Source organism: Sminthopsis crassicaudata, chromosome 3 (genome assembly GCF_048593235.1).
Source record: "Sminthopsis crassicaudata isolate SCR6 chromosome 3, ASM4859323v1, whole genome shotgun sequence".
Taxonomy (NCBI): domain Eukaryota; kingdom Metazoa; phylum Chordata; class Mammalia; order Dasyuromorphia; family Dasyuridae; genus Sminthopsis; species Sminthopsis crassicaudata.
Window position 1 is genome coordinate 8,817,522 of NC_133619.1, and position 27,583 is coordinate 8,845,104.

At 54.1% G+C, this 27,583-nt stretch overlaps 1 protein-coding gene across 1 annotated transcript in view; it reads right to left on the reverse strand.

Moving 5' to 3' along the window:
• Positions 1-2,257: 2,257 nt before the first annotated feature.
• The window catches only part of BOK (BCL2 family apoptosis regulator BOK), a 31,594-nt gene continuing 6,268 nt past the window's right edge, over positions 2,258-27,583 (reverse strand). Inside the window, exons 4-5 of the mRNA XM_074297943.1 lie at positions 9,778-9,941; positions 2,258-3,580 (exon numbers count right to left, since the gene is read on the reverse strand). Of these exons, the coding sequence (XP_074154044.1) occupies positions 3,455-3,580; positions 9,778-9,941 (290 nt within the window). The 3' untranslated portion in view covers positions 2,258-3,454. The remainder of the gene's footprint in view (positions 3,581-9,777; positions 9,942-27,583) is intronic.

The window sequence follows — 27,583 nt, forward strand, 5'->3', positions numbered from 1 at the left end:
TGTACTTCCACAATGCCCCAGTGTGGTCTAGTGCACCCAGAGGGTGAGACTGAGCTCTCTCCACCATCCAAACCGACCCCCCGCCCCACCTGGTAGCAATGGTTTGGTTTGTTTGGTTGTTTCAACAGAAATGTCACGCCTTGTTCTCACCCCGTGCATCCCTCTGCTTTGTGGGAGACGTTCTCCCCCACCCAAGACATCTGGGGAGAGAATCTTGTTATCTCAAATGGGAAAGGGGGATTTGTGGATTGTTTCCCCCCCCCCCCTTTTCAGCCATATTCATGCATTCTCCATTTGGCCATTCCCCAACTGACTGGCAGATTTCAATTCCAGTTTTTTGCTACACACTAAAAAGAAAGGGCTCCTCTGGGTTTGTTGAGAAGCAGCCTAACAGTGGCTAGAAAGCTGGTTGGAGAGCCAGGAAGAGCAGTTTGGATCCTGCCTCTAAAATATCCTGGCTGGATAATGTTCCCTTGACCCTTTGGATGTTCCAAGAGTAGAGAAAGTGCTGCGTCGTCCCTTGAAATTGGTCCCATTGCCATCCCCTCACTATTGTGGTCCTGGTGGGGCTTTTCTTCCTGTCCACCTGCTGGAGGTTACGTGTCTGGCTATTTTGGGCAGGGCAGAGCAGTTGATCCATAACCAGCAGCCTCCAGAAAGGTCACTAGGGCCCGAGTTCCTGCAGGAAGCCCCAACGACCAGCTCCATCTTGGTCACTTCCCACAATCGGTGGGGAATGAGGTGAAGCCCTAGAGTCTTTGGGATTTGCATTCCCCCCAGTCATTATTTCCTCCTGAACTTTCCAGGGAGTCTGAGCTGCCCCATCCTTCGGCCTCCTGCCCTCATTTCCCCTTCTACTTCAGCCGCACACTGACGCGGTGGTTCCTTACCTGCTGCCTTCCAGCCTCTTTACCTTCCCTGAACCTATTCTTCCTAAAGGCCTGGCCTCCAACCCCTAAGGTCAACCAGCATGTTTTAAGTGCCTTCTGTGTACTAGGTTCTGCGCTAGGTGCTAGAGAGACGGAACAAAGAATGGAAAAAAGTCCCTACTCTCAAAAAACTTACATTCTTACTGGGCAATTCCTGCAGAGCCGCCAGTCAAGCAGCTTTCTAAGGTCTCCATCTGCAGATTTTCATGCCTATTTTCTTTATTGTTATCCCAAATCCTTATGGCCTGGCACCCCTCTGCTCACCAACCTTCCAAGTTGCAGCGCAAACGAGATTCAGAGCTGGGCCTTGGCACGGGGGCATTCCCTCCACAAGTAGCTGCCCCCTCCCCCCCAGCGCTTTAAGTCTAAGATTATGACTTTCCACTCATTCTGTGCTCTAGACCAACTGCATACTTTCCCAATGAGTGTTTAATATGCTTTTCCAGCCTATTCCATCTACCCAAAACAATCTGCTTCTGTCTCTCCCTATTTGCTGTGTGTTTATATATATGTATGTTTATTATATATATGTGTATATTAGACAGATATATAAAACCTGTTTGTTTGTCCTCAGAATATACAGAGTGTCTATTTCTGGGATAGAACAATGACATATGCCTTTGGACAATTTTATTCCCTCCTCCTCTCACTCCTCCTCCTCACTCCATCACACACACACACACACACACACACACACACACACACACACACACACAGCATCTTTTTTTGCCCCTGAGGCTGGGGTTAAGTGACTTGCCCAGGGTCACACAGCTAGGAAGTGTTAAGCATCTGAGACTAGATTTGAACTTGGGTCCTCCTGAATTCAGGGCTGGTGCTCTATCCACTGCGCCACCTAGCTGCCCTGCACAGCATCTTTAAATAAGGAAACCTTTTTCAACATGGCAAGGCAGGGGGTAGGAGATAAGGGGGGAGAAACTCCTTAGTAGAAGGCTTTCCAGACTAAGACACTGAATTGGCAAATTCCTCCCCCCCCCACTTCCCACTGGAATGTCTTCAGTCTTCTCCCCTCCCTCCTAACTGGAGGCTTGCCCACAAGCCTCATTTCCAAGCCAGCTTCCAAGAAGCTTTAGGGACTCTGGAAGGCTGCCCTGCTCCTGCCAGACCGCTTCCTTCCTAACTTCGCTGGGGAAGAGTGCGCGCTTTCTGCCGAAGAACGTTCAAAGGTGAGTCATGTGAGTCACATGGGCATCGTGGAGGCCGAAGTTCTCCTGGGCAGACGCTGCCTCACAACAAGACCCAAGAGCAACTGGTGGGGCAATGTGCTGGGGGTGGAGGAGGAAGGGACGACTTCTCTTTGGATTCACTCATTCATTCGATAAACATTTATTAAGTAACTCCTAGAAAAATGAAAATAGTCCCTGCCCTCAAAGACACAAAGTTACCAAGTAAGTAAAGCAGGATACAAGGTAATTTGAAGGGATTCGGGAGTTCTAAGAACTGCGGGGATCAGAGAGTCAATCAGCAAGCATTCATTAGGCACCTGCTACGTGCCGGGCACTATACTAGGTGCCGCCGGGGTATAAAGAAGCTTCCATTTCACTAAGAGAAGTCCACGTGGACACACATAAATAAATAGAAAATCAAGAATGAGAACAGTAGCGGTGGAGCAGGAGGATCAGGGAAGGCTGGAAGGAACCCGAAAGGGAGCGTGAGGAAGGAGAGCCTCCCGTGCATGGGTGAACAGCTTGTGCAGAGGTGGGAGATTAGGAGCATGACTAAGTAGTCCAGTTTGACTGGAGTTCAGAGTGCATGATGGGAATTCATGTGACTTTTCTGACAAAGAAAGAGGAGAAATGTTCCTCCCTCCCTTCCTTGGAGGGGTGGGAGACCCTGGGTGCAGAATGTTAATTTAAGGCCAATTTATTTTTCTTAACTGATGTTCTTTAGGCAAAGGGAAGGTGACGAGCGGGACGCTGTGCAGGATTGTGATGTAAAAAGCCAGGCTGAGGAATTTTCTCCTGGGCAATGGGGAGCCACTGAGGGTTCAGGGAGGGAGTGCCCCGCCCGCCCGGGGATGCGCAGAAGCCGTTTTTGCCTCCTATTTGGAGGGGGGGGGGGGGCTGGAAAGACGAGAAAGCGGAGCAGAGGGGCCGAGCACAGCGATCCAGGCTCGCTTTAAAGGGAGAAGGCTGACCATTGACATCGCGGGAAGGAGGGACGGAGGAGACAGGCCCTGTCCGGCTTAGAGAAGTACGGCTGAGCGCTGGGCAGCGGAGGAGAAGCCGGCCCGGCCGCTTCCCAGAACCTCTGAGCCCCGCAGCGCCGGCACTCGTCCCTGCCGGGAGGGAAAGGAGATCCTTCAAAAGCTTGTTCCCATGCGGAGAGAGGCGCCCGCTCCCCAGGGGAAAGACATCTTAGAACCAGGTACAAGTGCTCCCTGCGGGAGGGAGAGAGCCCTTTCCGCTGCCCCCCCCCCCCCCATCGCCAGAGTCCGGAATGCGCAAGGACGGCTCGGCTCTGGCCGGGGAGGGGGAGACCGGGCCCCAGGGCCAGGGGCCCAGCGTTCATCTCTCGGGCAGCAGGACGAAGAAGATGGCCTTCAGGAAGTGGCCGAAGCTGCACAGGGCGGCCACGAGCCAGTGAGACCGGAGGCTGGGGTCGGTGTTCACCACGCACTTCATGATGTCTGCCTGCGAGACAAAGAAAGCACCCCGGCTTATTTCGGGGGCCTGGGCCTGGGGGGTGGGGGGTCAGAATGGGAAGGAGAGCAGGGATGGTCTGCCCGGGGGATGCTGGGAAACGGCGGCTTCCACCTGCCGGACCCGATCTCTTTATAGACCAAGTGGATTTGCCATAAAATCACCTCAAAAGGCATCCGAGCCTTGGGGGATAGTGACCCCCCCCCCCCGGCCCCCCCCCCCCCCCGGCCCCCCCCCCCCCCCCCCCCCCCGCCACTCACGGACCCCCTCGCAGGGAGGCTCTAGAGGGAATCCTGCTGGCGGAGAAGAGATAGAGAAGAAAATACTGCGTGTGCTGGAGACTGGGCGATGGGCCCTCCCCCTGGGGCTGTGGCGGAGGCTGGGGGCCCCCTTAGAGCCGTCCCTGCCCCTGGGGTGCGAGCAGAGGGTGATGGTCTCCGGTTAGAGCCGTCTCTTCCCCTGGGCTGTGAGGGAGGCTGGTGGTCTTAGAGCCGTCCCTCCCCTGGGCTGTGAGGGAGGCTGGTGGTCTTAGAGCCGTCCCTCCCCTGGGCTGTGAGGGAGGCTGGTGGTCTTAGAGCCGTCTCTTCCCCTGGGCTGTGAGGGAGGCTGGTGGTCTTAGAGCCGTCCCTCCCCTGGGCTGTGAGGGAGGCTGGTGGTCTTAGAGCCGTCTCTTCCCCTGGGCAGTGAGGGAGGCTGGTGGTCTTAGAGCCGTCCCTCCCCTGGGCAGTGAGGGAGGCTGGTGGTCTTAGAGACGTCCCTCCCCTGGGCTGTGAGGGAGGCTGGTGGTCTTAGAGCCGTCCTTCCCCTGGGCTGTGAGGGAGGCTGGTGGTCTTAGAGACGTCTCTTCCCCTGGGCTGTGAGGGAGGCTGGTGGTCTTAGAGCCGTCCTTCCCCTGGGCTGTGAGGGAGGCTGGTGGTCTTAGAGCCGTCCTTCCCCTGGGCTGTGAGGGAGGCTGGTGGTCTTAGAGACGTCCTTCCCCTGGGCTGTGAGGGAGGCTGGTGGTCTTAGAGACGTCCCTCCCCTGGGCTGTGAGGGAGGCTGGTGGTCTTAGAGACGTCCCTCCCCTGGGCTGTGAGGGAGGCTGGTGGTCTTAGAGCCATCCCTCCCCTGGGCTGTGAGGGAGGCTGGTGGTCTTAGAGACGTCTCTTCCCCTGGGCAGTGAGGGAGGCTGGTGGTCTCCGGTTAGGAGGCCAACAAGAGCAGGAGCAGCGGGTTTCTGGGATTCCTCAGGCTCCTGGCCCCCGAACTAGAAGAACTCCAGTCCCTCCTTCCTCCCGCTTAAAATGCTGAGGCCCTCGGAGGTCACCTTCCTGTCCTCCAGAAGTGAGGCTCCGAGACTCTGACGCCCCATCCCCACCTCTTTCAGCCTCTACCTAAGACTCCAGCAGCTGAGACCCCCCCAGACACTCGGGTGTCTCCACAGCCCAGCAGTTGGTGCCCATGGCTGGCTCCTAGTGCCCGGCTTGGCTCCTGCGCCCCCCGTGTGGAGGCCCACCGGCAGCACCTTCCAGAGGAGCCTCTCTGCACAGCTCTGGCTCCTGGGTGTCCCTCAGCGGCAGGGAGGCAATGGAGGCTGTGGCCCGGCCCCCCCTTGTTTGGGTAGAGGCCCCTTGGGGAGGGTTTCTTGGGGGTCTCTCTGTCATCCCACAGACCCTGAATTTGAAACCCGAGCAAAATGAGCCTGTTGGGGACAAGGGCAACCTCGGAGAGGTGACTGTGACTCCTGGGCCAGAGCCCGAGGCTCCCTGGGCAAAGCCGGCCAGCTGCAGGGATGGGCACTAGGACCTCGGCCTTCAAGGCAGAAGGCACGGGGGAGGGGAGGAAGGCCAGGGTCTGGGGAGGGGTGACAGGAGGGACTTGGGCTTTCTGGAAGCCCCAGGTCTTGTCACCCGCAGCCTGCAGGGGTCACTGGTCCAGCTGTCATTTCTATGTCACAAGGTGACGTGGTGAGGAAGGAAGGAAAGCAGCATTTACCTGGGGCCTGTCATGTGCCCGGCACTGTGCTAGCACTCTGACAGCTGTGGAAACTGAGGCAGAAGACTCGCCCGGGATGGCACCAGAGGCAGTGTCAGAAGCTGACGCCAACCCAGGCCTCCCTACCCGGTACCCCACCCCCACCCCCCACCCCCTGCAGCTTGCAAATGACATGCTTAGGGCCAGCTGGCAGGGAGCCAGAGCCACAAAAGGAGCCTCTCAGGGGGCCAGGGTCTGGGGACCAGGGACCCTCTCCCCGCCCTTTTTTGTTTTTTTAGAGAGTTGGGTTAGCTCTCCAAAGGAGCACCCCAGGATCCCGGCTGTTCAAAAGCTTATGGAGAAGCTCTCGCGCTTCTGCTTCCCCGGCTAGCGCTTCCAAGGGGAGGGACCCCCAAAGCCCACAGCTGCTCACTGGAGAATCGGGGCTCCTGGGTCATCCCTCATCACTTATGCTGTTAAGAAGAGAGCAACTTACTGGCCCACCACCAAAGGGTCATGGGATGAGGGGCGGGGGAGGGCCAGGAAGCAGGCCCCAGGCCCACAGAAGGGTTCCGCCCCCCCCCCCCCCCTCAGCAAGGGACCAGAGGAACTCTCCGGGCTCCCATCATCACTCCCCGGGCTCCCATCATCACTCCCCAAATTAAAATCAGAGCACAAAAGCCAGTTTTCATGCCAATTTCCTCAAGAAAGGGGAAACCTCATTATGCTGTTTCCAGATTTTTTTCTCCCTTTTTCTGACTAATAGTAAGGAGGAGGATCTCCAGAGGCTGGGCTGCCTTCCACTTCCCTGCCCTTTCTATCCTGAGATGGAGAAAAATCTGCCTCTTTTTCTTTCTGACTCTGTCTCTCTCTTTTAAATTTTTTTTGTTTTTATTTTTGCCGAGGCCATTGGGGTTACGTGACTTGTTTAGGGTCACAGAGCTTTTTAAAGTTTTTAAAAACTTTTCTTCAGGAGGTGCCTTTGACTGAGGACCGCTATGATACATGGACATAAGCGGATATTACTGTACCATAAGAACTGAGGAACACGAAGAGTTCCCAGAATCCCAGAGTAGATGCAGAACAAAATAAGCAGAATCGGGAAAATATGAGACACCCCAACGAAAATCACCGAAACGGAAAGAATAACAATAACTGAACAATCGAAACTGAATGCTGGAAACTTTGAGTAACAGCCCAGCGGCCTGGCTCTGTGCTAAGCCAGGCTCGACAAATATGATCTCATGCCATCCTCATGGTCCTTAGAGGCAGCTCCCTTTCTTCCTTCCAGAGGTGGAGGACTGTGGGAGGTGGAGGACTATGGGAGGTGGAGGACTGTGGGAGTTGGAGGACTGTGGGAGGTGGAGGACTGTGGGAGATGGAGGACTGTGGGAGGTGGAGGACTGTGGGAAGTGGAGGACTGTGGGAGATGGAGGACTGTGGGAGGTGGAGGACTGTGGGAGATGGAAGACTGTGGGAGGTGGAGGACTGTGGGAGGTGGAGGACTGTGGGAGATGGAGGACTGTGGGAGGTGGAGGACTGTGGGAGGGGGAGGACTGTGGGAGATGGAGGACTGTGGGAGGTGGAGGATTGTGGGAGGTGGAGGACTGTGGGAGGGGGAGGACTGTGGGAGGTGGTGGACTACAGGCGTGAAACCCTGCATACACCCAGATGTGGCTGAACTGCTCTAATTCCCTTTTTTATTCTTGCTACAGTGATGGCTTTCTGGGGGACACAAGGGGGACCTATTTGGAAATGGAGGTGAAGTAAAAAATATTTGAATTGAGTCAGACCCAGAGCAGGAGGCGGGTCTGAACCATCCGGCCCCCTTTCTCCGGGTCATTACCAAGTGCTCATGGGGACTGTTCGTGCCCGAGCCGTGGCTTGTGCCCTCCGATGGGCCACACTAACCTGGCTCTGAGCCAGTGACACCGTCTGGGTGCCCTCCAAGGGTGAAGGGCGGCTGCAGCCCCCTGATAAGGGCGTCTTGCCCTCACGGAGGCACCGGGCAGCAGACTGGCCTTCTCCCTTTCTCTATCCTCAGAGGCAGCGAGGCTGAGGGAGGCTTTTCCCTGCCTCATGTGGGCAAGCTGCCACAGTAAGCAATATCCCTGGGAGCCACGGGCAGGGCCCTTTGTCTGCCATCCTTCAGCCCTGGGAGGGGCTGCCCAGAGGAAACCCTACCATGAATGGGCAGGGAATTCTCGCTGAGCAGAGGGAAATCCTGGGTAATGACTGGGGTGGGGCCCGGGAGGTGGGGAGCCTGCTCAGCCGCCAAGCCGCCAAGCCGCCAAGCCCTTAATCTCTGCCCACGCAGCCAGGGGTCAGGGAAGCGGCCTTCCTCGGGGATGCTTCCAGGCCGGCTCGGCTCCTTCTAGCAGGGGGGGAGACCGGGGAACCGGCGCCCCCACCCCAGGGAGAACTGGCCACACGCTCTGGGAGACGGACGCTGGGCAGCGCACCCAGGCCTCCTCCTTGCAGGCTCTTAAAGCTCTGCGGGCTACTTCTAGTCTGAGTTTAACAGATGTCCCTGAAAGAATGGGCATTTCTGCATCCATGGCAGAAGAGAGCGCCGTGGAACGGTGGGCCTCCACAGGGCCAGCTCGCTCCTCTCGGGCATGTGCCTTTCCAGGCCCTCTGCCCGTCTGGCCTTCTGTCTTTGAACTTCAACCTGAGGCCCCCTTCCTGGTGACCCCCCCAAGACTCCCTCAGCTTCTCTGCTGTGAATGATGCTCCTTATAACCAATCCAGGGGGCCAGGAGTGGGAGAGCTTCCTCTTCTCTCCTAATATAACCCAAAGGGGCCCCTGGGATCGCTGCCCACAGTCTGGCCAAGGGTCCAGAACAGCTCTCTGTTCGCTGATTGGCCCATGGGCACCTGGATATGGAGGCAGTGCGTGCAGAGAGCTGGTCTCATGGGGGAGACCTGGGTCCCCAGCCTGGCCAGTGCCCGGCACTCTGAGCCGCCTGCCCGCGGCTACAGGGAGCTTCCGCACCTGGAGCTCGCCCCGCTCCCGAGACAGTCCGAACCTTCCTCCTTCCCCACATTCCTGCCCGGGTATGACCAGTCTCATCCCTCAGGCTTCCCCCCAGCTCCCCTCTATGTCTCAGCCTCCAGACCCGATCTGGGGCCCAGGCCTGGCTGAGGCCCTGCAGGATCTCTCCTCTGGCACTGCTCCCGCCCTGATGCAGGCCCTGCTCACAACACACCTGGCCCCTGCGGGGGGAGGTGGGGTGCGCCATCCTGGTCTCAAGCCTCCAATTCCATCACACGGCCCGCTCTACTCACTTAACCAGAGCCCCTTTGGCCTCCAAGATCAAACTGGCACTCGGAGCCCTCCTTAGAAGGGGCCAGTCTTCTTCTACCTTACTTCCTGCCATGTGCTCCAGACACTATGAACAATAGTCATTCCAGGTGTTTCCTCCTCGGCTCCCCCTCCCTGAGTCCACAGTAACATCACCGCTTCTGGGAGAAACCCCTCCCGGGCCTGCAAGCCGCCCCTGCTGCGGTCCCTTTGTCCTCCCTGGGCCGTAAGGATTTGTTGGTTTTTCGTCTCCGCCCTTGGCCAGAGCTCCTGGAGAGCAGACCCGCCCTCTGTCCTTGGCACACCCCTGGCACCTGGGGCCCACCGAACGGACTGACGACAGTCCCTAACTAGAACTGGATCATGGGAATCAGAAGGGACACCAGCGACCGTCCAGTCCAACACTCGTTTGTACACAGATGGAAACCGAGTCTCAGGGGGGGGGAGGGATTTGCCTCCCAGCCCAGAGGCCGGCCCTGGCTATTCCCCCAGCCCCGACCACGTTCGCTCTCATGGTCCTCAGCTGCCCTGGCTGGACCCTGATCCCCCAGGCCGGGGAGACAGGAAATTTCCATTTCCCAGCTCTGCAGCCCCGCATCCTGACCGGAGCAGAGGCTCTGGAGAGAAGGAAATCTGCAGGCCTCTGAGATAACCCGGCGGGAGGGCGACCCCGCTGGGCCCAGCTGGGGGGAAGTCCGGGCCCAGGTTGCTGCTCGCCGGCCCTGAGAAAGGAAGCGCTTGCTTGGCGGAGAAGCTGGACGCCGAGATTACAGCGGCCGGGAGCCGAGCACAATGAGCGGGCCTGCCCAGCACCTGCGGCTCGCCTCGGCCCGGCCGGCTTCCTGCGCCCTCGCCGCCTCCCACCAAGCCTTCCTCTCCACAGGTTTGTTTTTCTAAAAATAAGCCCGGACACCCAAGCAGGGCCCCTTACCCAGCCTCCGCGCCGCTTGAGCCACGTCACCAGGGTCTTCCGCACAAACTCTCCCAGGCAGTCCACGATGGTGTGGACCATGGCCGGCTGCGCCTGCCGCACGCAGTCCACGGCCAGCCCCGCCGCCACGGCGTACAGGGAGACCACCTTGCCCCAAGTGATCCCTGGAAAAGAAGAAAAGCCCAGGGCTCCTTGGTTTGACTCTGGCCCTCCTTCCCCCTTCCTCTCCACCTTCAGGGAATGTTGGGATTTTCCAGGTATCCGTGGAGTTCAAGGAATAACGGGATTCCAGGATTTCTTAGTACAGGAAAGAGCTTCAAAGGCCACGGTGTTCCAGCCCTTATTTTAGGGGGCCAAGGGTCTGGCTCTGATACAGTGGGTGGGACAACTCATTCCAACATTTTCCCAGTAACGATTCCCATTTCATGGTCTTATGTCTACACAGGGCTCCCTCCCGAATTTCGTCTGAGGCGTTCATTCATTCATTCATGAAGCATTTATTAAGCACCTACTGTGTGCTAGGCTCTGTGGATAGGAAAATGACAGGATTATTAGATTCTTGCATCACAGAAAGGAAACACGAAATCATGGAAATGAACTCATTTGTCCAAAGTCTCTCAGGGAGTATCAGAGCCAAGGACTCACTCCCAAAGTGGCGTTCTCTCCTCTCCTCAGGACAGAGCAAGGGCCCTTCGCGGGGGTCCCAGCCACCCAAGGAGTCGGTGGGCAGAGCTCGGAAAGGGACCTACGACCTTTGGTGGGAAAACTGACATCTTTATTTTCCCTGGCCCTAGTTTCCTCTGCAATCCTGTAGATTTGATTTTTTGCCTCCAAAGACATTCTGGGAGGGATTGGTTCAGTCTTTCCCAGATTGCCACAGGCAGAAGGGGGGGATCCATGGCGGGGTCTTCATTCCGTGTCCTTTCCTTCCTCTCCCTCTCCTGCTCTTCTCTTATTCCCTGAGGGCAGCCTCAGGCCGGCTCCTGGCCCTCACGGGCGGGACACGGAGGTCGGCCTGCTGCTGCCTTGGGCAAACATTACCGAGGCCACACATGCCCAGATCGGGTCCTCTTCCTCTTTCTTCCCCTCAGCCGGGGCCGGGCGGGCAGCTTCTCCCCCAAACCCGCCTCTCCCCCAAACCCGCTTCTCCCCAAAACCCGCCTCTCCCCCAAACCTGCTTCTCCCCCAAACCCGCTTCTCCCCCAAACCCGCCTCTCCCCCAAACCCGCCTCTCCCCCAAACCCGCTTCTCCCCCAAACCCGCCTCTCCCCCAAACCCGCCTCTCCCCCAAACCCGCTTCTCCCCCAAACCCGCTTCTCCCCCAAACCCGCCTCTCCCCCAAACCCGCCTCTCCCCCAAACCTGCTTCTCCCCCAAACCCGCCTCTCCCCCAAACCCGCCTCTCTCCCAAACCCGCCTCTCCCCCAAACCCGCCTCTCCCCCAAACCCGCCTCTCCCCCAAACCTGCTTCTCCCCCAAACCCGCTTCTCCCCCAAACCCGCTTCTCCCCCAAACCCGCCTCTCCCCCAAACCCGCTTCTCCCCCAAACCCGCCTCTCCCCCAAACCCGCTTCTCCCCCAAACCCGCCTCTCCCCCAAACCCGCTTCTCCCCCAAACCCGCCTCTCCCCCAAACCCGCCTCTCCCCCAAACCCGCCTCTCCCCCAAACCCGCCTCTCCCCCAAACCTGCTTCTCCCCCAAACCCGCTTCTCCCCCAAACCCGCTTCTCCCCCAAACCCGCTTCTCCCCCAAACCCGCCTCTCCCCCAAACCCGCCTCTCCCCCAAACCCGCCTCTCCCCCAAACCCGCTTCTCCCCCAAACCCGCCTCTCCCCCAAACCCGCCTCTCCCCCAAACCTGCTTCTCCCCCAAACCCGCCTCTCCCCCAAACCCGCCTCTCTCCCAAACCCGCCTCTCCCCCAAACCCGCCTCTCCCCCAAACCCGCCTCTCCCCCAAACCTGCTTCTCCCCCAAACCCGCTTCTCCCCCAAACCCGCTTCTCCCCCAAACCCGCTTCTCCCCCAAACCCGCCTCTCCCCCAAACCCGCTTCTCCCCCAAACCCGCCTCTCCCCCAAACCCGCTTCTCCCCCAAACCCGCCTCTCCCCCAAACCTGCCTCTCCCCCAAACCTGCTTCTCCCCCAAACCCGCTTCTCCCCCAAACCTGCTTCTCCCCCAAACCCGCTTCTCCCCCAAACCCGCTTCTCCCCCAAACCTGCTTCTCCCCCAAACCCGCCTCTCCCCCAAACCCGCCTCTCCCCCAAACCCGCTTCTCCCCCAAACCCGCCTCTCCCCCAAACCCGCCTCTCCCCCAAACCCGCCTCTCCCCCAAACCCGCTTCTCCCCCAAACCTGCCTCTCCCCCAAACCCGCTTCTCCCCCAAACCCGCTTCTCCCCCAAACCCGCTTCTCCCCCAAACCCGCTTCTCCCCCAAACCTGCTTCTCCCCCAAACCCGCTTCTCCCCCAAACCCGCTTCTCCCCCAAACCTGCTTCTCCCCCAAACCCGCTTCTCCCCAGCTTTTATTGGTTTGTAACATTCCCCAGAATTTACTCTCTTGGAGGAAACTGCCTTTCCCAGCACAGACTTTATCTGAAACTCAGAGCGGTGCTCTTCTGTGCAGGGCGGGGGGCATCCAAGGTGCTCGATCCCAGGGGCTCAGTTATATTCCCCAGTGCCTAGAGCTGACCCCTGCTCTTCCACACACTCACACACTCTCACACACACACACACTCACACATACACTCTCACACACACACTCTCATACTCACAGACACACACACACACTCTCACACACACTCACACACTCACACATACACTCTCACACACACACTCACAGACACACACACACAGAGAGACACACACACACTCACACACACACTCTCACACTCACAGACACACTCACATACACACACTCACGCAAACTCGCACACTCACACACACACACTCATACACTCACACACACACTCTCACACTCATACACTAACACATACACACTCTCACACACACTCTCACACACACTCATACACTCACACATACACACTCATACACTCACACACACATACACACACACACTCATACACACACACACTCATATACTCACACACACTCATACACTCACACACACACTCATACACACACACTCACACACACACACTCATACACACACACACTCATATACTCACACACACACACACACTCACACACACACTCATACTCACACACACACTCACACACACACTCTCACACACACTCATACACACACACACTCATATACTCACACATATACACACACACTCACACACACACTCATACACTCTCACACACACTCATACACACACACACTCATATACTCACACATATACACACACACTCACACACACACACTCATACACACACACACACTCACACACACACTCATACACACACTCACACACACTCTCACACACACTCATACACTCACACATACACACTCATACACACACACACTCATACACTCACACACACACATACACACACACATACTCACACACACTCACACACTCACACATACACTCTCACACACTCATACACTCTCATACACACTCATACACACACACTCACACACACACACTCATACACTCACACACACACTCATACTCACACACACATACACTCACACACACACTCTCACACACACTCATACACTCACACACACACACTCATACACTCACACACACTCATACACTCACACACACACACTCTCACACACACTCATACACTCACACACACACACTCTCACACACACACACGCACTCATACACACACACACTCATACACACACACACACACACTCACACACACACACACACACTCATATACTCACTCACACTCACACTCACACACACATACACACACACATACACACACACACTCATACACACACACTCATATACTCACACACACTCATACACTCACACACACACTCATACACACACACTCACACACACACACTCATACACACACACACACTCATATACTCACACATATACACACACACTCACACACACACACACACTCATATACTCACTCACACTCACACTCACACACACACTCTCACACACACTCATACACACACACACTCATATACTCACACATATACACACACACTCACACACACACTCATACACTCTCACACACACTCATACACACACACACTCATATACTCACACATATACACACACACTCACACACACACACTCATACACACACACACACTCACACACACACTCATACACACACACTCACACACACACTCTCACACACACTCATACACTCACACACACACATACACACACACATACTCACACACACTCACACACTCACACATACACTCTCACACACTCATACACTCTCATACACACTCATACACACACACACACACTCATACACTCACACACACACTCATACTCACACACACATACACTCACACACACACTCTCACACACACTCATACACTCACACACACACACTCATACACTCACACACACACTCATACTCACACACTCATACACTCTCATACACACTCATACACACACACTCACACACACACACTCATACACTCACACACACACTCATACTCACACACACATACACTCACACACACACTCTCACACACACTCATACACTCACACACACACACTCTCACACACACTCATACACTCACACACACACACTCTCACACACACACACGCACTCATACACACACACACTCATACACACACACACACACTCATACACACACACACACTCATATACTCACACATATACACACACACTCACACACACACACACACTCATATACTCACTCACACTCACACTCACACACACATACACACACACATACACACACACACTCATACACACACACTCATATACTCACACACACTCATACACTCACACACACACTCATACACACACACTCACACACACACACTCATACACACACACACACTCATATACTCACACATATACACACACACTCACACACACACACACACTCATATACTCACTCACACTCACACTCACACACACATACACACACACATACTCACACACACTCATACACTCACACACACACTCATACACACACACTCACACACACACACTCATACACTCACACACACTCATACTCACACACACACTCACACACACACTCATACTCACACACACACACTCACACTCACACTCACACACACATACACACACACATACACACACACTCATACACACACACTCATATACTCACACACACTCATACACTCACACACACACTCATACACACACACTCACACACACACACTCATACACACACACACTCATATACTCACACATATACACACACACTCACACACACACACACTCATATACTCACTCACACACACACTCACACACACACTCTCACACACACTCATACACACACACACTCATATACTCACACATATACACACACACTCACACACACACTCATACACTCACACACACACTCATACTCACACACACACACACTCACACACACACTCTCACACACACACACTCATACACACACACACACTCACACACACTCATACACACACACTCACACACACACTCTCACACACACTCATACACTCACACATACACACTCATACACACACACACTCATACACTCACACACACACATACACACACATACTCACACACACTCACACACTCACACATACACTCTCACACACTCATACACTCTCATACACACTCATACACACACACTCACACACACACACTCATACACTCACACACACACTCATACTCACACACACACACACTCACACACACACTCTCACACACACTCATACACTCACACACACACTCTCACACACACACACGCACTCATACACACACACACTCATACACTCACACACACACTCATACACACACACACACTCATATACTCACACATATACACACACACACACACACTCATACACTCACTCACACTCACACTCACACACACACTCTCCTTGCTTCCTGGATCGGCGGGGTCTCCTAGCACTAAACCACACGTGGAAGGAGAGCCGGGGGCCGGAGTGGGAGGTGACGTGCTAAGGGGACAGTCAGCGAGTTCGCGGGGCTCCCCGTGCGGCTCCCCGCGTGGCCCGGCGGCTGTCCGGTGCCCTCCCGGCTCCAGCTCCTCAGTCTCCCGGCAGTGACCCAAGCAGCGGCGCTCTCTCCCCGGGGGTCCGCGTGGTCTGGCCCAGGCTCAGGACCCGCTTTCTCCCAGGAGCGGGAAACTCGGGAGACAAAGGGAAACTCCTTCCCGGGTTTCCCCCCAAAGGTCGAAGCCGCTCGGAAGGGGCTCAGGGAATGGTGAAGGGGCCAGTCCCGTGACCGGGGTTCGGTCCTTGGCAGAGAACAGATGTCGGGGATGACTTGGGGACCACGGGCGTTTTGCGCGGGTGGTTAGCGTAGTGGGAGAGCGCCGGGCTTCGTCAGGTAGCTTGCAATTAGGTCGAAGCTCCTATGAAAAGGACCTGGTGGTGAGACCAAACAGAGTGTTGGGCTCCATTAGGAAGCCCGGAGTCCGGACAAAGCGGGCCGGACAAGCCGAAGCGCACCGAAGGGAGGGACTGGAGATCGGCCGCAGCGGGCGTTAGCCAGGAGAAGGCAGCCGGGCCTTCGCTCCGTGTTCTCACGGTGCTCTCAGGAGCTTAGCTCCAGAGCGAGGAGGCGCCGAGTGAGCCCGACCCCTCGTCTCTTCCGGTCTGTTGGGAGCCCGGCCCCTCGAAGGCCAGCATGGCTGTGGGCCGGCCGCCGGGCTGCCCCGGCGAGTCCTTAGTGCGAGCCCCGCGGCCGGCCGATATCCAGGTCCGGCTCACACGCAGATCTTCCTGAACCTGAGCCGGAGTTCTGGCTCCTGCCCCTCACTCTGGGGAGGATGACCTAGAGGATGCCCACAGCTCCCGGGAGCGCCAGCGCTGGCGTCAGAGGCCAAGGGATCGTCCACATCCTTTTCCCTTAATCAGGGGAGAACTGGGGCCCTCTGGCTGCCGCCCCGCTGTGAGCCCCCCCTCCCCCCCCCCCTGTGCATGGCTGGACACCAAGGGCACGGAATGCCGCAGCTGGGAGGGACCTCGGCCGTCTGGTCCTGCCGGGTAACGACAGCCCACCCAGGGGCTGCCCTGTGAGGAGCCTCTGTGGTCACACTTTCCCGTGGCACAGATCCATGTACCAAACATGCCCAATGTGCCCCTTGGCAACATCTCGGGCGTTCGTGGCCGCCTCCCCAGGATGACCCTCAAACACTCCAACCCGGCTGGCAAGTCCTCCTCGTTCCCGGCTCCTGCCCTTGACTCTCCTGAGACAAGAGCTCTCAGCCAATCCTTGTGGCTAGCACCGACCTGCTCGGTCTGTCTCCCACAGCCGAGAGCAAGGCCCCCAGTGGCTTCTGGGAGGTGAGCCCGGTGCCCGGCGCACATGACGAGAACCTCGATGCTCCTTGACTGGAAGTGTGACGGAGCGGGGGCCAGGGAGCGGGCTTTGGAGCCTGCCTCTGGCTGCCCGGCTCGGAGGAATCCCTCGTCCTTGCTGCTCTGTAAAGAGTCAGAAGGAATGGCGGGGTCTGGAGCCCCCTCCCAGCCAGTCCATCCTGGGGATTCCCTGAGCCTCAGAGGCAGAGGAGACCTTGGGGGTGTCTAGGGCAGGGAGCACCCCGGGCCCAGAGAGCCGCCCAGGGCTCAGGGAACCCCAGGAAGCATCGAGGGTTCAGGGAACACTCAGGGCTTAGGTATCCGCCCAGGGCTAGGGAGCACCCAGGGCTGGGGGAACACCCAGTACTTAGGAGCTACCATACAAGAGATTAAATTCCCATGGAAAGTAAACATTGTTCTCATAAATAGTGACGTGTGAGGGCCCTGGAGACAGGTCTTCCCTTTACCCGACACATCACCTAGAGCCGGCCCCTCTTTAAGGGGGTCTTGGAGAGATCGAAAGGGTCGACCCCGGGAGGCGGGGGCCAGAGCTGCCTTGCCCCTTTGGCCGGAGCACCGGGCTCCCCCAGGAGGACTTGGGCCTTCTCCATTTTTCCAGGAGTGGGGGCGACCCCTCATCCTTCCCCCTGCCTCTGGGGGTCTGGGCTAGAACGTGGGGAGTTCCGAGTACCTCCGAGCCGAGGAGTGATTGTGAATAACTTACAACAGTAATAAGCGTCGATTCGTGATGAGGAACAAACCATCCATTGGTCATTCTGAGGATTCATAAGGATCATAAATCTCAGAGCTTGAGGACTCGGGCCTCCGAGCCGGGCCCAAGGGGAGCAACACTAAGGGCCTTCGAACAGTCCTTCAGAGCAGCCTCAGGGCGCAGGAGACGTCTGCCCGGCCAGGGCTCAGCCGCTTCGGCCCGGCAGCCTCTGAAGTGGGGAGCTCACGGCCTCTCCAGACAACGGCCAGCTCCCCCAGCGGACAGAGGAGGGGGCCGGGGGTCCGGCTGAGCCAAAGGGGCTCTGTCACTTCTTCGTTTCCTCTTCTGCAAAATGGGGATGAGAATAATGTGGCTTCTGCAAAGCTGAGTCCTCTTGTGTGACCTCCTTTGTATGATGAAGCTGGCCTCTGGAATCCCCCCCCTTTCAGTCTGTGATCCTTTGAGACGATGGAGAGTCCCCTCCACTTTTCAGTCTGTGATCCTGTGATCCAACAGGGAATCCCCCCTTCCAGCCTGCGATCCTCTGATCTGATGAAGAATCCTCCCCACTTTCCAGTCTGTGATCCTCTGATCCTCTGACGCGATAGAGAATTACCCCCCCCCCCTTCAGTCTGTGATCCTCGGATCTGACAGTATAAAAATCAGGTCTGTCATCAGTGGAGAGCCGTTACTAATGCTACCAGGCTCAGAGCTTAATCAGCGGGCTGGAACTCCCCTCCCAAGGGTGAGCACGGGAGCCTGGAGGTGGGTGAGGGGACGCATCCCCAGGACTCCCAAAGGGGGCCGCCCTTCCTTCTGTCCATCCCCAGACACATGGACCAAATTGCCAAGCAAACCCCGAGGGGTCACAAAGAGTTAGACACAATGAAAATGAGTGAATTAGCTAGTCGTGCTCCCGGGGATGGGGAGCAATGGAAGGAACAGGGGCCTGAGCAGCACCCTTGTCTCCCGAGCAGGGCCATAAGAAAGCCCTGAGCGAGAGGCCGGAGGAGCCCAGCCAAAGAGCTGGAAGGGACCCAGAGGCCCAGACTTCCCAGCAGCTTCATGAAAACATTGGAACCGACTCTGTCTGCCCGCCCGCTTGCTATTTATCAAGGCTGGGTCTCCCCATTGGCCCAGGCTGGAAATTCAGGGCCAGCTCACTGGCCGATGCTCCTCCTGACCGGCACGTTGTTCCAGTTCTGATTCACTCTGGGCCCACCAGCTGGCCCCCTGCTCCCCCGGGTCTTGCCCCATTACGCCGATCCTGGAGCAGACCCCTGCTGGGCTTAGCCCCCTGCTCCAGACTCCCAAGCCTCCCCTGGCTGAGCTCGCAGGCCGGGGTCACCCTCCTCGGCCCAAACCTAAAAGCCACAGCATGGGAAGAGAGCCCTCCCTCTGCTGACTAAGCCTCTCTGCAAAGGCGCACACTCCACAAATGTTCAGCCCGGAGCCGAGGGCTGGAAACATCCCAGCCATTTTCTGCTTAGCCTCCGATGGCCGAATGACGGACCGGGGCATTAGTCCAGGGGCTGAGGGAAGGAAGGCTCCCAGCAGAACCAAAGCTGGTTCTACCAAAGGGAAAGTGATGTCTGCAAAGGCCATGAGCTCCCGGTCCTCAGAGGTCTGAAGCCAAGGCTGGGTAGCCACTCGTGGGGTGAGCACCGAGGATTTCTGCTCAGTGAGAAGTGGCTCTGGGGGAGAGGTGACAAATTGTGCCAGTAACTTTGCCAAGTGGACGGAAGGGACCAAGAGTCCCCAGCCCCCAGCTCCCCTCTGGTTGGGATGTTCGGCGATCTGCTCTCCAGATGGAAAGAAATAGAACAGAGCGGTCGCCCACGCTCAGCACCGAGCTCGAGGACGAGGGGCTCCCAGCTGGAAGGCTCATGGCAAGAGGGAGCACGATTGGGTGGATCTCCTCTGACTCCTCAAAGATCCTCGTGGGAGCAGGCCAAGCGTCCCCCAGGAAGCTCTCCATCTCGGGGTGCTGAGCTTCCAAAAGGTCCGCTCAGCGGGAGGAATTTCCCAGAGTATCCCAAGGGATCCTGCGCGGTGGGAAGCCGATGAGGGCCGCTCGGTCATGGAAAATGGGAGTCCTGTAAGTGGAACACCAGATGTGGGTCTTTCGAATCTGGCTCTGGTCGGAGATGCTCTATTTCCCCTCTGACAGGAATCATTCGCTCTGCTTAATATATTTTAAATTTTACTTTGCAGTCTCGGAACTGGACGGGACCTCGGGAGCTAGCTCATTTAACCTTGGCAGCCTCCCAAGCGGGAGGGCATCCAATGCCCCCTCCCTCTGCCCCTCCTGTGCAGAGGGGGCTCCAAGCCCCTGCCCACACTTCCCATCTTCTCCAAGCTCAGTCCCACTCACTCCCTGGAGGCCGCAGCTTTTCTTAGACCGAGTGTTGAATGAGAAGAGTCGTTTTAATTTGGCTTATTCCTGTGCTCTTCCTGGACATGGGCTCCGCTCACTCTCATTTACCTGTTATTTTCAGAATAAATTGCTGCCTCCAGTCACTGGAAGTCTCTTGTGGTTCCAGCTGGCTCCTCTCTGCCAGACTCAGTATCTGTTTGGGGATCTCCCCTCCCTTGCTGGCTACAGGGAGCTGGCCAGGCTGAACAGAAGGGGGTGATTTTCACTGACCTCACCAAGCAGGCGGGAGGCTGGAGCTGGCCAGCAGCGGCCTGCAGGGCAAGGCAGTCTCAGCTTTGTTTTGCCCTCAGGGCCCGAGAGATGACATGGGGAGATTTCCTTTCTTTCCTTTCCTTTTCCTTTCCTTTCCTTTCCTTTCCTTTTCTTTTCTCTTTTCTTTCTTTTCTTTTTTCTTTTCTTTTTTTTTTTTTTGCCTTTCTATCTCCAGGCGCAGCACCCATTTTTCATATGGAGAAACTGAGGCTGAGCAAGACTCCAGTGGGATCGGGTCAAGTCCTCTGGGCCCCTTAAAGCATTTTATAAACACCAGCTTTTATTCCAGTCATGCACATCCTCCCACAGTGGTCCCCTCCTCTCTGTGTCCCCCCTCCCCATAATGGACGCTCCCTGACTAGTAACATCCGCTGTCCTGTGGGAACAAGGCAGCCCACAAGGGTCTGTCCACACCTACCACGGGCTCCAGCTGAAGCTGGTTTAGAAGCCTGTTCCTTCAGGTGCTGGAGAAAGTTCCCTCAACAAAGGGCAGCAGCATCGTCCAGTCACTCCCGTGGGAGCCAGTTGTGGGAGTGAGAAATGGCGGAACAAACAGAGCAGCCTCAAGAGGCTTCCCCCACCGAGGACCCGTGGGTGTTTTTGTTTTGTTTGTGTTTCTCTGTCCGTCCTCCCATTCCTGCGGGTGGGCCTGCACTGAGGGAGCTGGGTGGTGCAGTGGATAGATCCCTGGGCCCGAGTTCAGATTTAGCCTCAGACACATCCTGCCTGTGCGGCTCTGGAAAAGTCACTTAATTTACATTGGCCACAGTTTCCTCAAATGGAAAATGGAAAAAATACTAAGAGTATCCATCTTGCTGGATTTTTGTGAGGATCAAATAAGATATTTAGAAAGTGCTTAGTTAGCGCAGGACCTGGCACACAGTAGGTGCTCTATAAATGCTCATCTCCTCCCTTCTTCAGAATCATGACCCTCTTCTGCCTGTGTGACCAACGGCACAAACAGCAGTCGGTCTGGGTTAGTGGTCATCTGGGATCAGGGAACCCAGCAAATACATCTGAGTGCTCCGTCCAGGAATCGATCCTTTGGCCTTGACCATGAGGCTCCGAACATTCTGGTGCAATAACACGTCCAGTAAACACCCAGGCTGAGGTTTCGTTCGCCCCACCCCCGCTCAAACATCTTAAATGTTGAAAATTATGCATATGTTTTGAAAATAAAAAAGAAAGGAAAATTATAAAAGATACTTTGCTTTCCTTAAAAAAAAAAATGGTTCCTTGTAGGTCACGTCCATCATCAGATGTGGTCACTCTACGGCTGGTGTGTAGTTTTTGTTTTCACTTAATTAGTTTTCTTTGTTTTGAGGAAAGGTTGTGTTCAGGGGAATGCAGGGTGGGGCAGAATGAATGACGCCCAGAAAATAGTGGTATGAAAACACAAGGCGTTATTAAAACCTCTTCCTTTTAAAAATCAAGAAAAATACATCCCTACCCGTACAAAAAGATTACTGGTAGTACTATTCTCCATAGCAAGAAACTGGAAATAATTCTTTGTATAATGCTTCTGAGCTTGCAAAGCAGGCAACACCCATCACCGCTTAACAACCAGAGATAGAACCCTGAAAAAAGACCTGAATTCAAGTCCTGCTTCAGATTTGCTTAGTTATGTGGCCCTGGACAAGTCACTTAATTTCTCTCAATCTCAGTTTTCTTATCTATAAAATGGGTGTCACAATAGCAAGCTACCTCCCAGGATTGCTGGGAGGGTAAAAGGACATATATTTAAAGTGCTGTGTAAGTGGTGGCTGACTAACAACCCCCATGAGAAAGCCATCTCTAATAGGTATTATTGCCTCTATTTGACAGATGCAGACTGAAGTTGATAAGAGTCACTTTTACAGCCCAAGGAAGCTTAGGAAGAGATACAGAGAGGTCTGTGGATATTGGGACTGGCCAGGAGGAGAGGCTTTCCAACAGGCAGGGACGCAAAGGGGGCTGAGAAGCACCAAGGCAGAAAGAAAGCCAAAGGGTAGCGCCATGAGCAAGAAGGGGTGCTGTCATGTCAACCAGGATCCAGTGCCAGGTCACAGAGTCAGGGCAGAGAGAAACAGCTGCAGACTCAGGATCCTGCCGAGGCCTGAGCCAGAACAAACTCCAGGCGGCTGGCTGTGTGACTGAGCCCAGAGGGCCAACCTCAGATCTCATCTTTAGCCCTGTGCAATGCACCTGCAGTGGAATGACCAGGCAGGAGAAGGAGACCGAGATCAAAGAGGAGCTGTCAGGTCAGTCCCCCGGAGCCTGCAGAACCCCCCGGGGGGGCTACAGAAACTCAACTATACATAAGCTAACAGACCCGACTTGCCAGTTTGGACCAAGAGGATAGCAAACCGACTTCTCCCAGATCACACCATTTTGGAAACATCAAAAACTAGCAGTGCAAGGACATAAAAGGACAGAAGCACAGGTCAGAAATACCCCCACCTCGAACCCCCAGAGGTGAGCAGGGCCCATTACTAACAAAATCTAAAGTCAAGAAATCAGTTGGAAGAATGAGTGAACAAAAAGAGAACCCAACGAGAGACTGATGGCAGGGAAGCTCAAGACACAGAGAAGAAGACAATGATTTAAACATCTACTAGCAAAGACTCAAAGAAAATTACAGATTGGACAAAAGCCCAACAAGAATTCCTGAAGCTATGGTGGGGGGAGGGGGAGGGAAGTATTATCAACTTGGCCAAAAAGATATAAAAACCTACTGAAGAAAATAGCTCCTTAAAAATTAGAATGGGGCAGCTAGGTGGGGCAGTGGATAGAGCACCAGCCCTGAAGTTAGGAGGACCAGAGTTTAAATCTGACCTTAGACACTTAACATTTTCTAGCTGTGTGACCCTGGGCAAGTCACTTAGCCCCAATTGCTTAAGCAAAAAGCAAAACAAAACAAACCTAGAACTGGTTAATAGAAGCTAATGATTCCATGAGACATCAAAACCATATAAAGACAAAGTCAAAAGATTAAAGAAAATAGAAGAAAATATCAAATATCGTACAGGAAAAATAACTGACCCAGAAAATAGATAAAGGAAAGATAATTTTAAAATAATCAGACTACCTGAAAGCCATGATTTTTTAAAAGAGGCCTAAACATCCTAGTTCAAGAAGTTATAAAGGTCAACTGCCCAAATCTCTTAGAACCAGAGGGCAAAGTAAAAATGAAAAGATCCCCTAGTCACCTCCTGAAGGAAATCCCATATTTAAAACTCCCAGAGAAAGGAAAAATCCCTCAAGTATCCAGGAAGAAACAACTGAAATATCAAGAAGCCAGTCAGCACCCCACAAGGTTCTACAGTTACCACCAAACAGAGGGCTTATAATATGTTATTCCAAATGGCAAAGGACCTAGGAATACTGCTGAGAATAATCTACCTAGCAAAACTTGTTACAGTTCCACAGGAGAAAAATGAATAATTAATTAATTGGAGGATTTTCGAGTATCCCTGATTAAAAAAACCCAGAGCTGAATAAAAAAATCTGACATTCAAACACACATTACTCAAGCATAGAAAAGAGATGTGAGTGAAAAATTAAAAGAGACTAAACAAGTTTAAAATGTTCACATTTCCATATGGGAATATGAAACACGTAATCCCTCAAAAACTTTATCATTGCCAGGCATCTTAGAGAGAGTCTAATTAGGCAGGAGGCCTGGATGTGGCTCTATTATGCTTAGATAATCTCAAAAGAATAATGGAAGGGTGGAAGAAAAGTATGCACTGGGAGACATGGAAGGGAGAAGCATTCCTATCTGTTACCCACAAAACCCACAGGAAGAGATAGAAAAATTCCATTTAAAATAATTATAGATGGTATAAAATATTTGAGAGCTACCTGCCAAAGCACACAAAGGAACTCTATAAGCACAATTACAAATCACTTCACACAAAGAAAGACTGATCTAAATTATTGAGAAATACTAATTGCCTTTGGGGAGGCTAAATGAATACAATAAAAATGACGATATTACCTAAAGTAATTTATTTGATTGCCAAACTAATCAAACTACTGAATAATGACTTTATAGAGCCAGAAAAAAATAATCTGGAGGAACAAAAGGTCAAGAATACAAGGGAATCCATGAAAAAAGAGAGAGAGAGAAAGAGAAGGAAAGGGAATTAGTAGTACCAGATATCAAACTATATTAAAAGGCCTAATCACTAAAATAATCTGGTACTGGATAAAAAATAGAGAGGCTAGTCAATGGAACAGATTAGGTCCATAATATATAGAAATAAACACAATATGCAGAAGAATACAATAAAAAAGTGCTTGATAAACCCCAAGATCAAAGCTTACAAGCTACAAGAACTATATTCTTTGAGAAAAACTGGAAAGCAGTCTGACAGAAACATGGACACATGCTTCACACCGTCCACCAAGATAAGCTCAAAATCAGTACATGAATTTAGACAGAAGGGATGATAGAAACAATTAAGGGAAGCAGAAAAGAAATGATCTGTCAGATTTATGAATAAGGAAACGTTCAAGAAAGAGAGAGGTTTGCAAAAGCTTAAAGGAACAATTCTAATCCCATAAAATTAAAAAAGATTCTGTACAAACAAAACAATTGCTACTAAAATTAAAAGAAAAGCAGGAAACTGGGAAAAATCTTTGCTAAAAATTTTTCTCAAAAATCTCACTTCAAAATCATACACACACACACACACACACACACACACACACACATATTAATAGAGAAAAGGAAAGACATATATATAGAGAAAAAAATCAAATGTCCAAGAATAAGAACCATTCTCCAATTGATAATGAATGTCATATGATATGAAGTCAGTGTTCAGAAGAAAACATCAGAGCTATCAATAGCCAAATTAAAAATGCTCTAATAATTAGAGAAATGCAAATTGAAACAAAACTCTAGCTACAAATTGCAGGGAAGAACTTGATTCATGTTGGTAGAGAAATGTCCTCACCTGGGAGTTTCCTACCTCAATGAAGCTGCAAGTCCAATATCTCTATCTTCCTGCACATCTTTTTAAGTACCTTTATTCCCAAATACTTAAATACCTATAATAGTGGCAGGAGGGGGAAGGAAAAAATAAGCATTTCTTAAGTACCTCCTATGTGCCAGATTCTGCACTAAGTGATTGGCAAATATTATTGTAGTTGATCTTTGTAGCAATCCTCATTTTACAGATGAGGAAACTGAGGCAAAGAGTTAAGTGACTTGCCCAGGTTCACACAGCTAATAAGAGGCTGGATTTGAACCCTGGTTCTTCTGACTTCAGAGCCACCTGGGTGCTTCTGGGTCAAAATGAACTACATTAAATGCCCAACAAGGCACTTCTCAAGCTCTGAGCACAACTTTGGACAAAAGTCCAGAATGTGATGTTGGTCTGTCTGTCCCTCTCTGGGTCGGTTTCAGTTAACGTTTTAACGTTCAAGTGTGTGTTTCCCATTTGCCAGGCAGCTTACCATAAGAAAAAGAATAACTGGAATAAAATCACATGTTTCTGCTCAAGCCTGTGGAAACTGCACAGATTTTGTGCCACGATTGCCCGCTTTCCTTTCAGGGGGGATGAAGGCCATGGGTATGGCAGGAATGGATGGGTGCTGTTCACACTCCCCCCACCAGCTTGTCTCCAAGGCCCGGTGACCTCAGGCAGAGCCCAGGAACGCCCGGGGATGTCTCAGCCTGCCCCGGACCTCGGAGGGCTGCCCCCCTGCTAAGGCGCCCCCATCATTCCCTGAAGAGGAGCAGAGGGACCCCAGAGTCGTCCCCTGGGAGAGTTCTGCCCTTGGAGGCTCCTTCCAGGCCCCCCCTGCTGGCTCCGGCTCCTCCCAGAACAGAACTGCAAATGGGTCTGGGGGGCTATGAGGCCGGGGGGCTGTTTCTCAGCTGCTGGGGCGTTTTAAAATGCCTCTGGCAAGCAGAGGGAGGCTCCAAGCACTTCTGGCTGCCTTTTAGGTTCCTCAGCAGGGAGCCCAGGGAGACCAGGGCCCGCCCCAAGGCAGGATGGGCTGAGGAGAGCCGGACATCTCCAAGGGCAAAGTTTGGGAATCTACACCCAATCCTGCACCAGGATTTACATTGAACAGGAAAAAATTCGTGTACCCATCATCCCCGAGGTCTGGCTTTTCTGAGTCAGCCCTGGACCGGGCCAAGAACTGGGCCTTTCCGCACCGGCCCCCAACACCCACCCATGAAGGGATGGTGCTCCAGCTTGGGGGGGAGAGGGGGGCTAACCCTAACCCTAACTCCTCTAAATTCTGGGTCAGCTTAAATTTTAGTGTTTTGTCTTAAACTGGGGCTGGCTGTTCCTCATCCGCAGTGTGGAAATTTCTCCCAGCGAAGCCAGGTAACCCTTGGGCTGCAGGCTACAATCCCAGCCAGGCAACAGGCAGAGAGATCTGGAGACTTCCCTCCCGAGGGCCGCCTGAAGGGCCCAGAGGCAGGACCGGAGTCTCCAGGCTCCCAGGCTCCTCCTCGCTCCCCAGCCCTCTAGCCTGCAGCAGCCCCTCCTGGCTCAGGCCGGCAGAATCGGTGCCCTCGGGGCGGCCCAGCTTCCCAGCTCCCGCCCCGGGACTAAATCTCGGCGGCTGCTGACCGAATGCCCACTACGGCGGCTTCAGACCTAAGGTGCGCGGGCCGTGGGGGACAACCGGCCACCTTAGAGCTTGACGTTCCCTGCCAACCCTCCCCGCGAGCTTCCTGGGCCAGGCGATCAGTCCCGCAAGCCTGGATCCGCAGCAGTCGGTTCACCTGCGCAGGTAGCGGCCGCCCCCAGCTCGGCCCCACACCCAGGACCGCCTTCCGCCGGGCCGCGCCCCCGGCGCTGTCCGCTCCCTCCCGCAGCGGCCGCATCCCAGCCGACCATCACTATCGCGCCGCCAAATCTAGAGCTAGACCGGACCCCAGTCGCGCTTCTCGTCCGCCCCCTCACTGTAAAGACGGG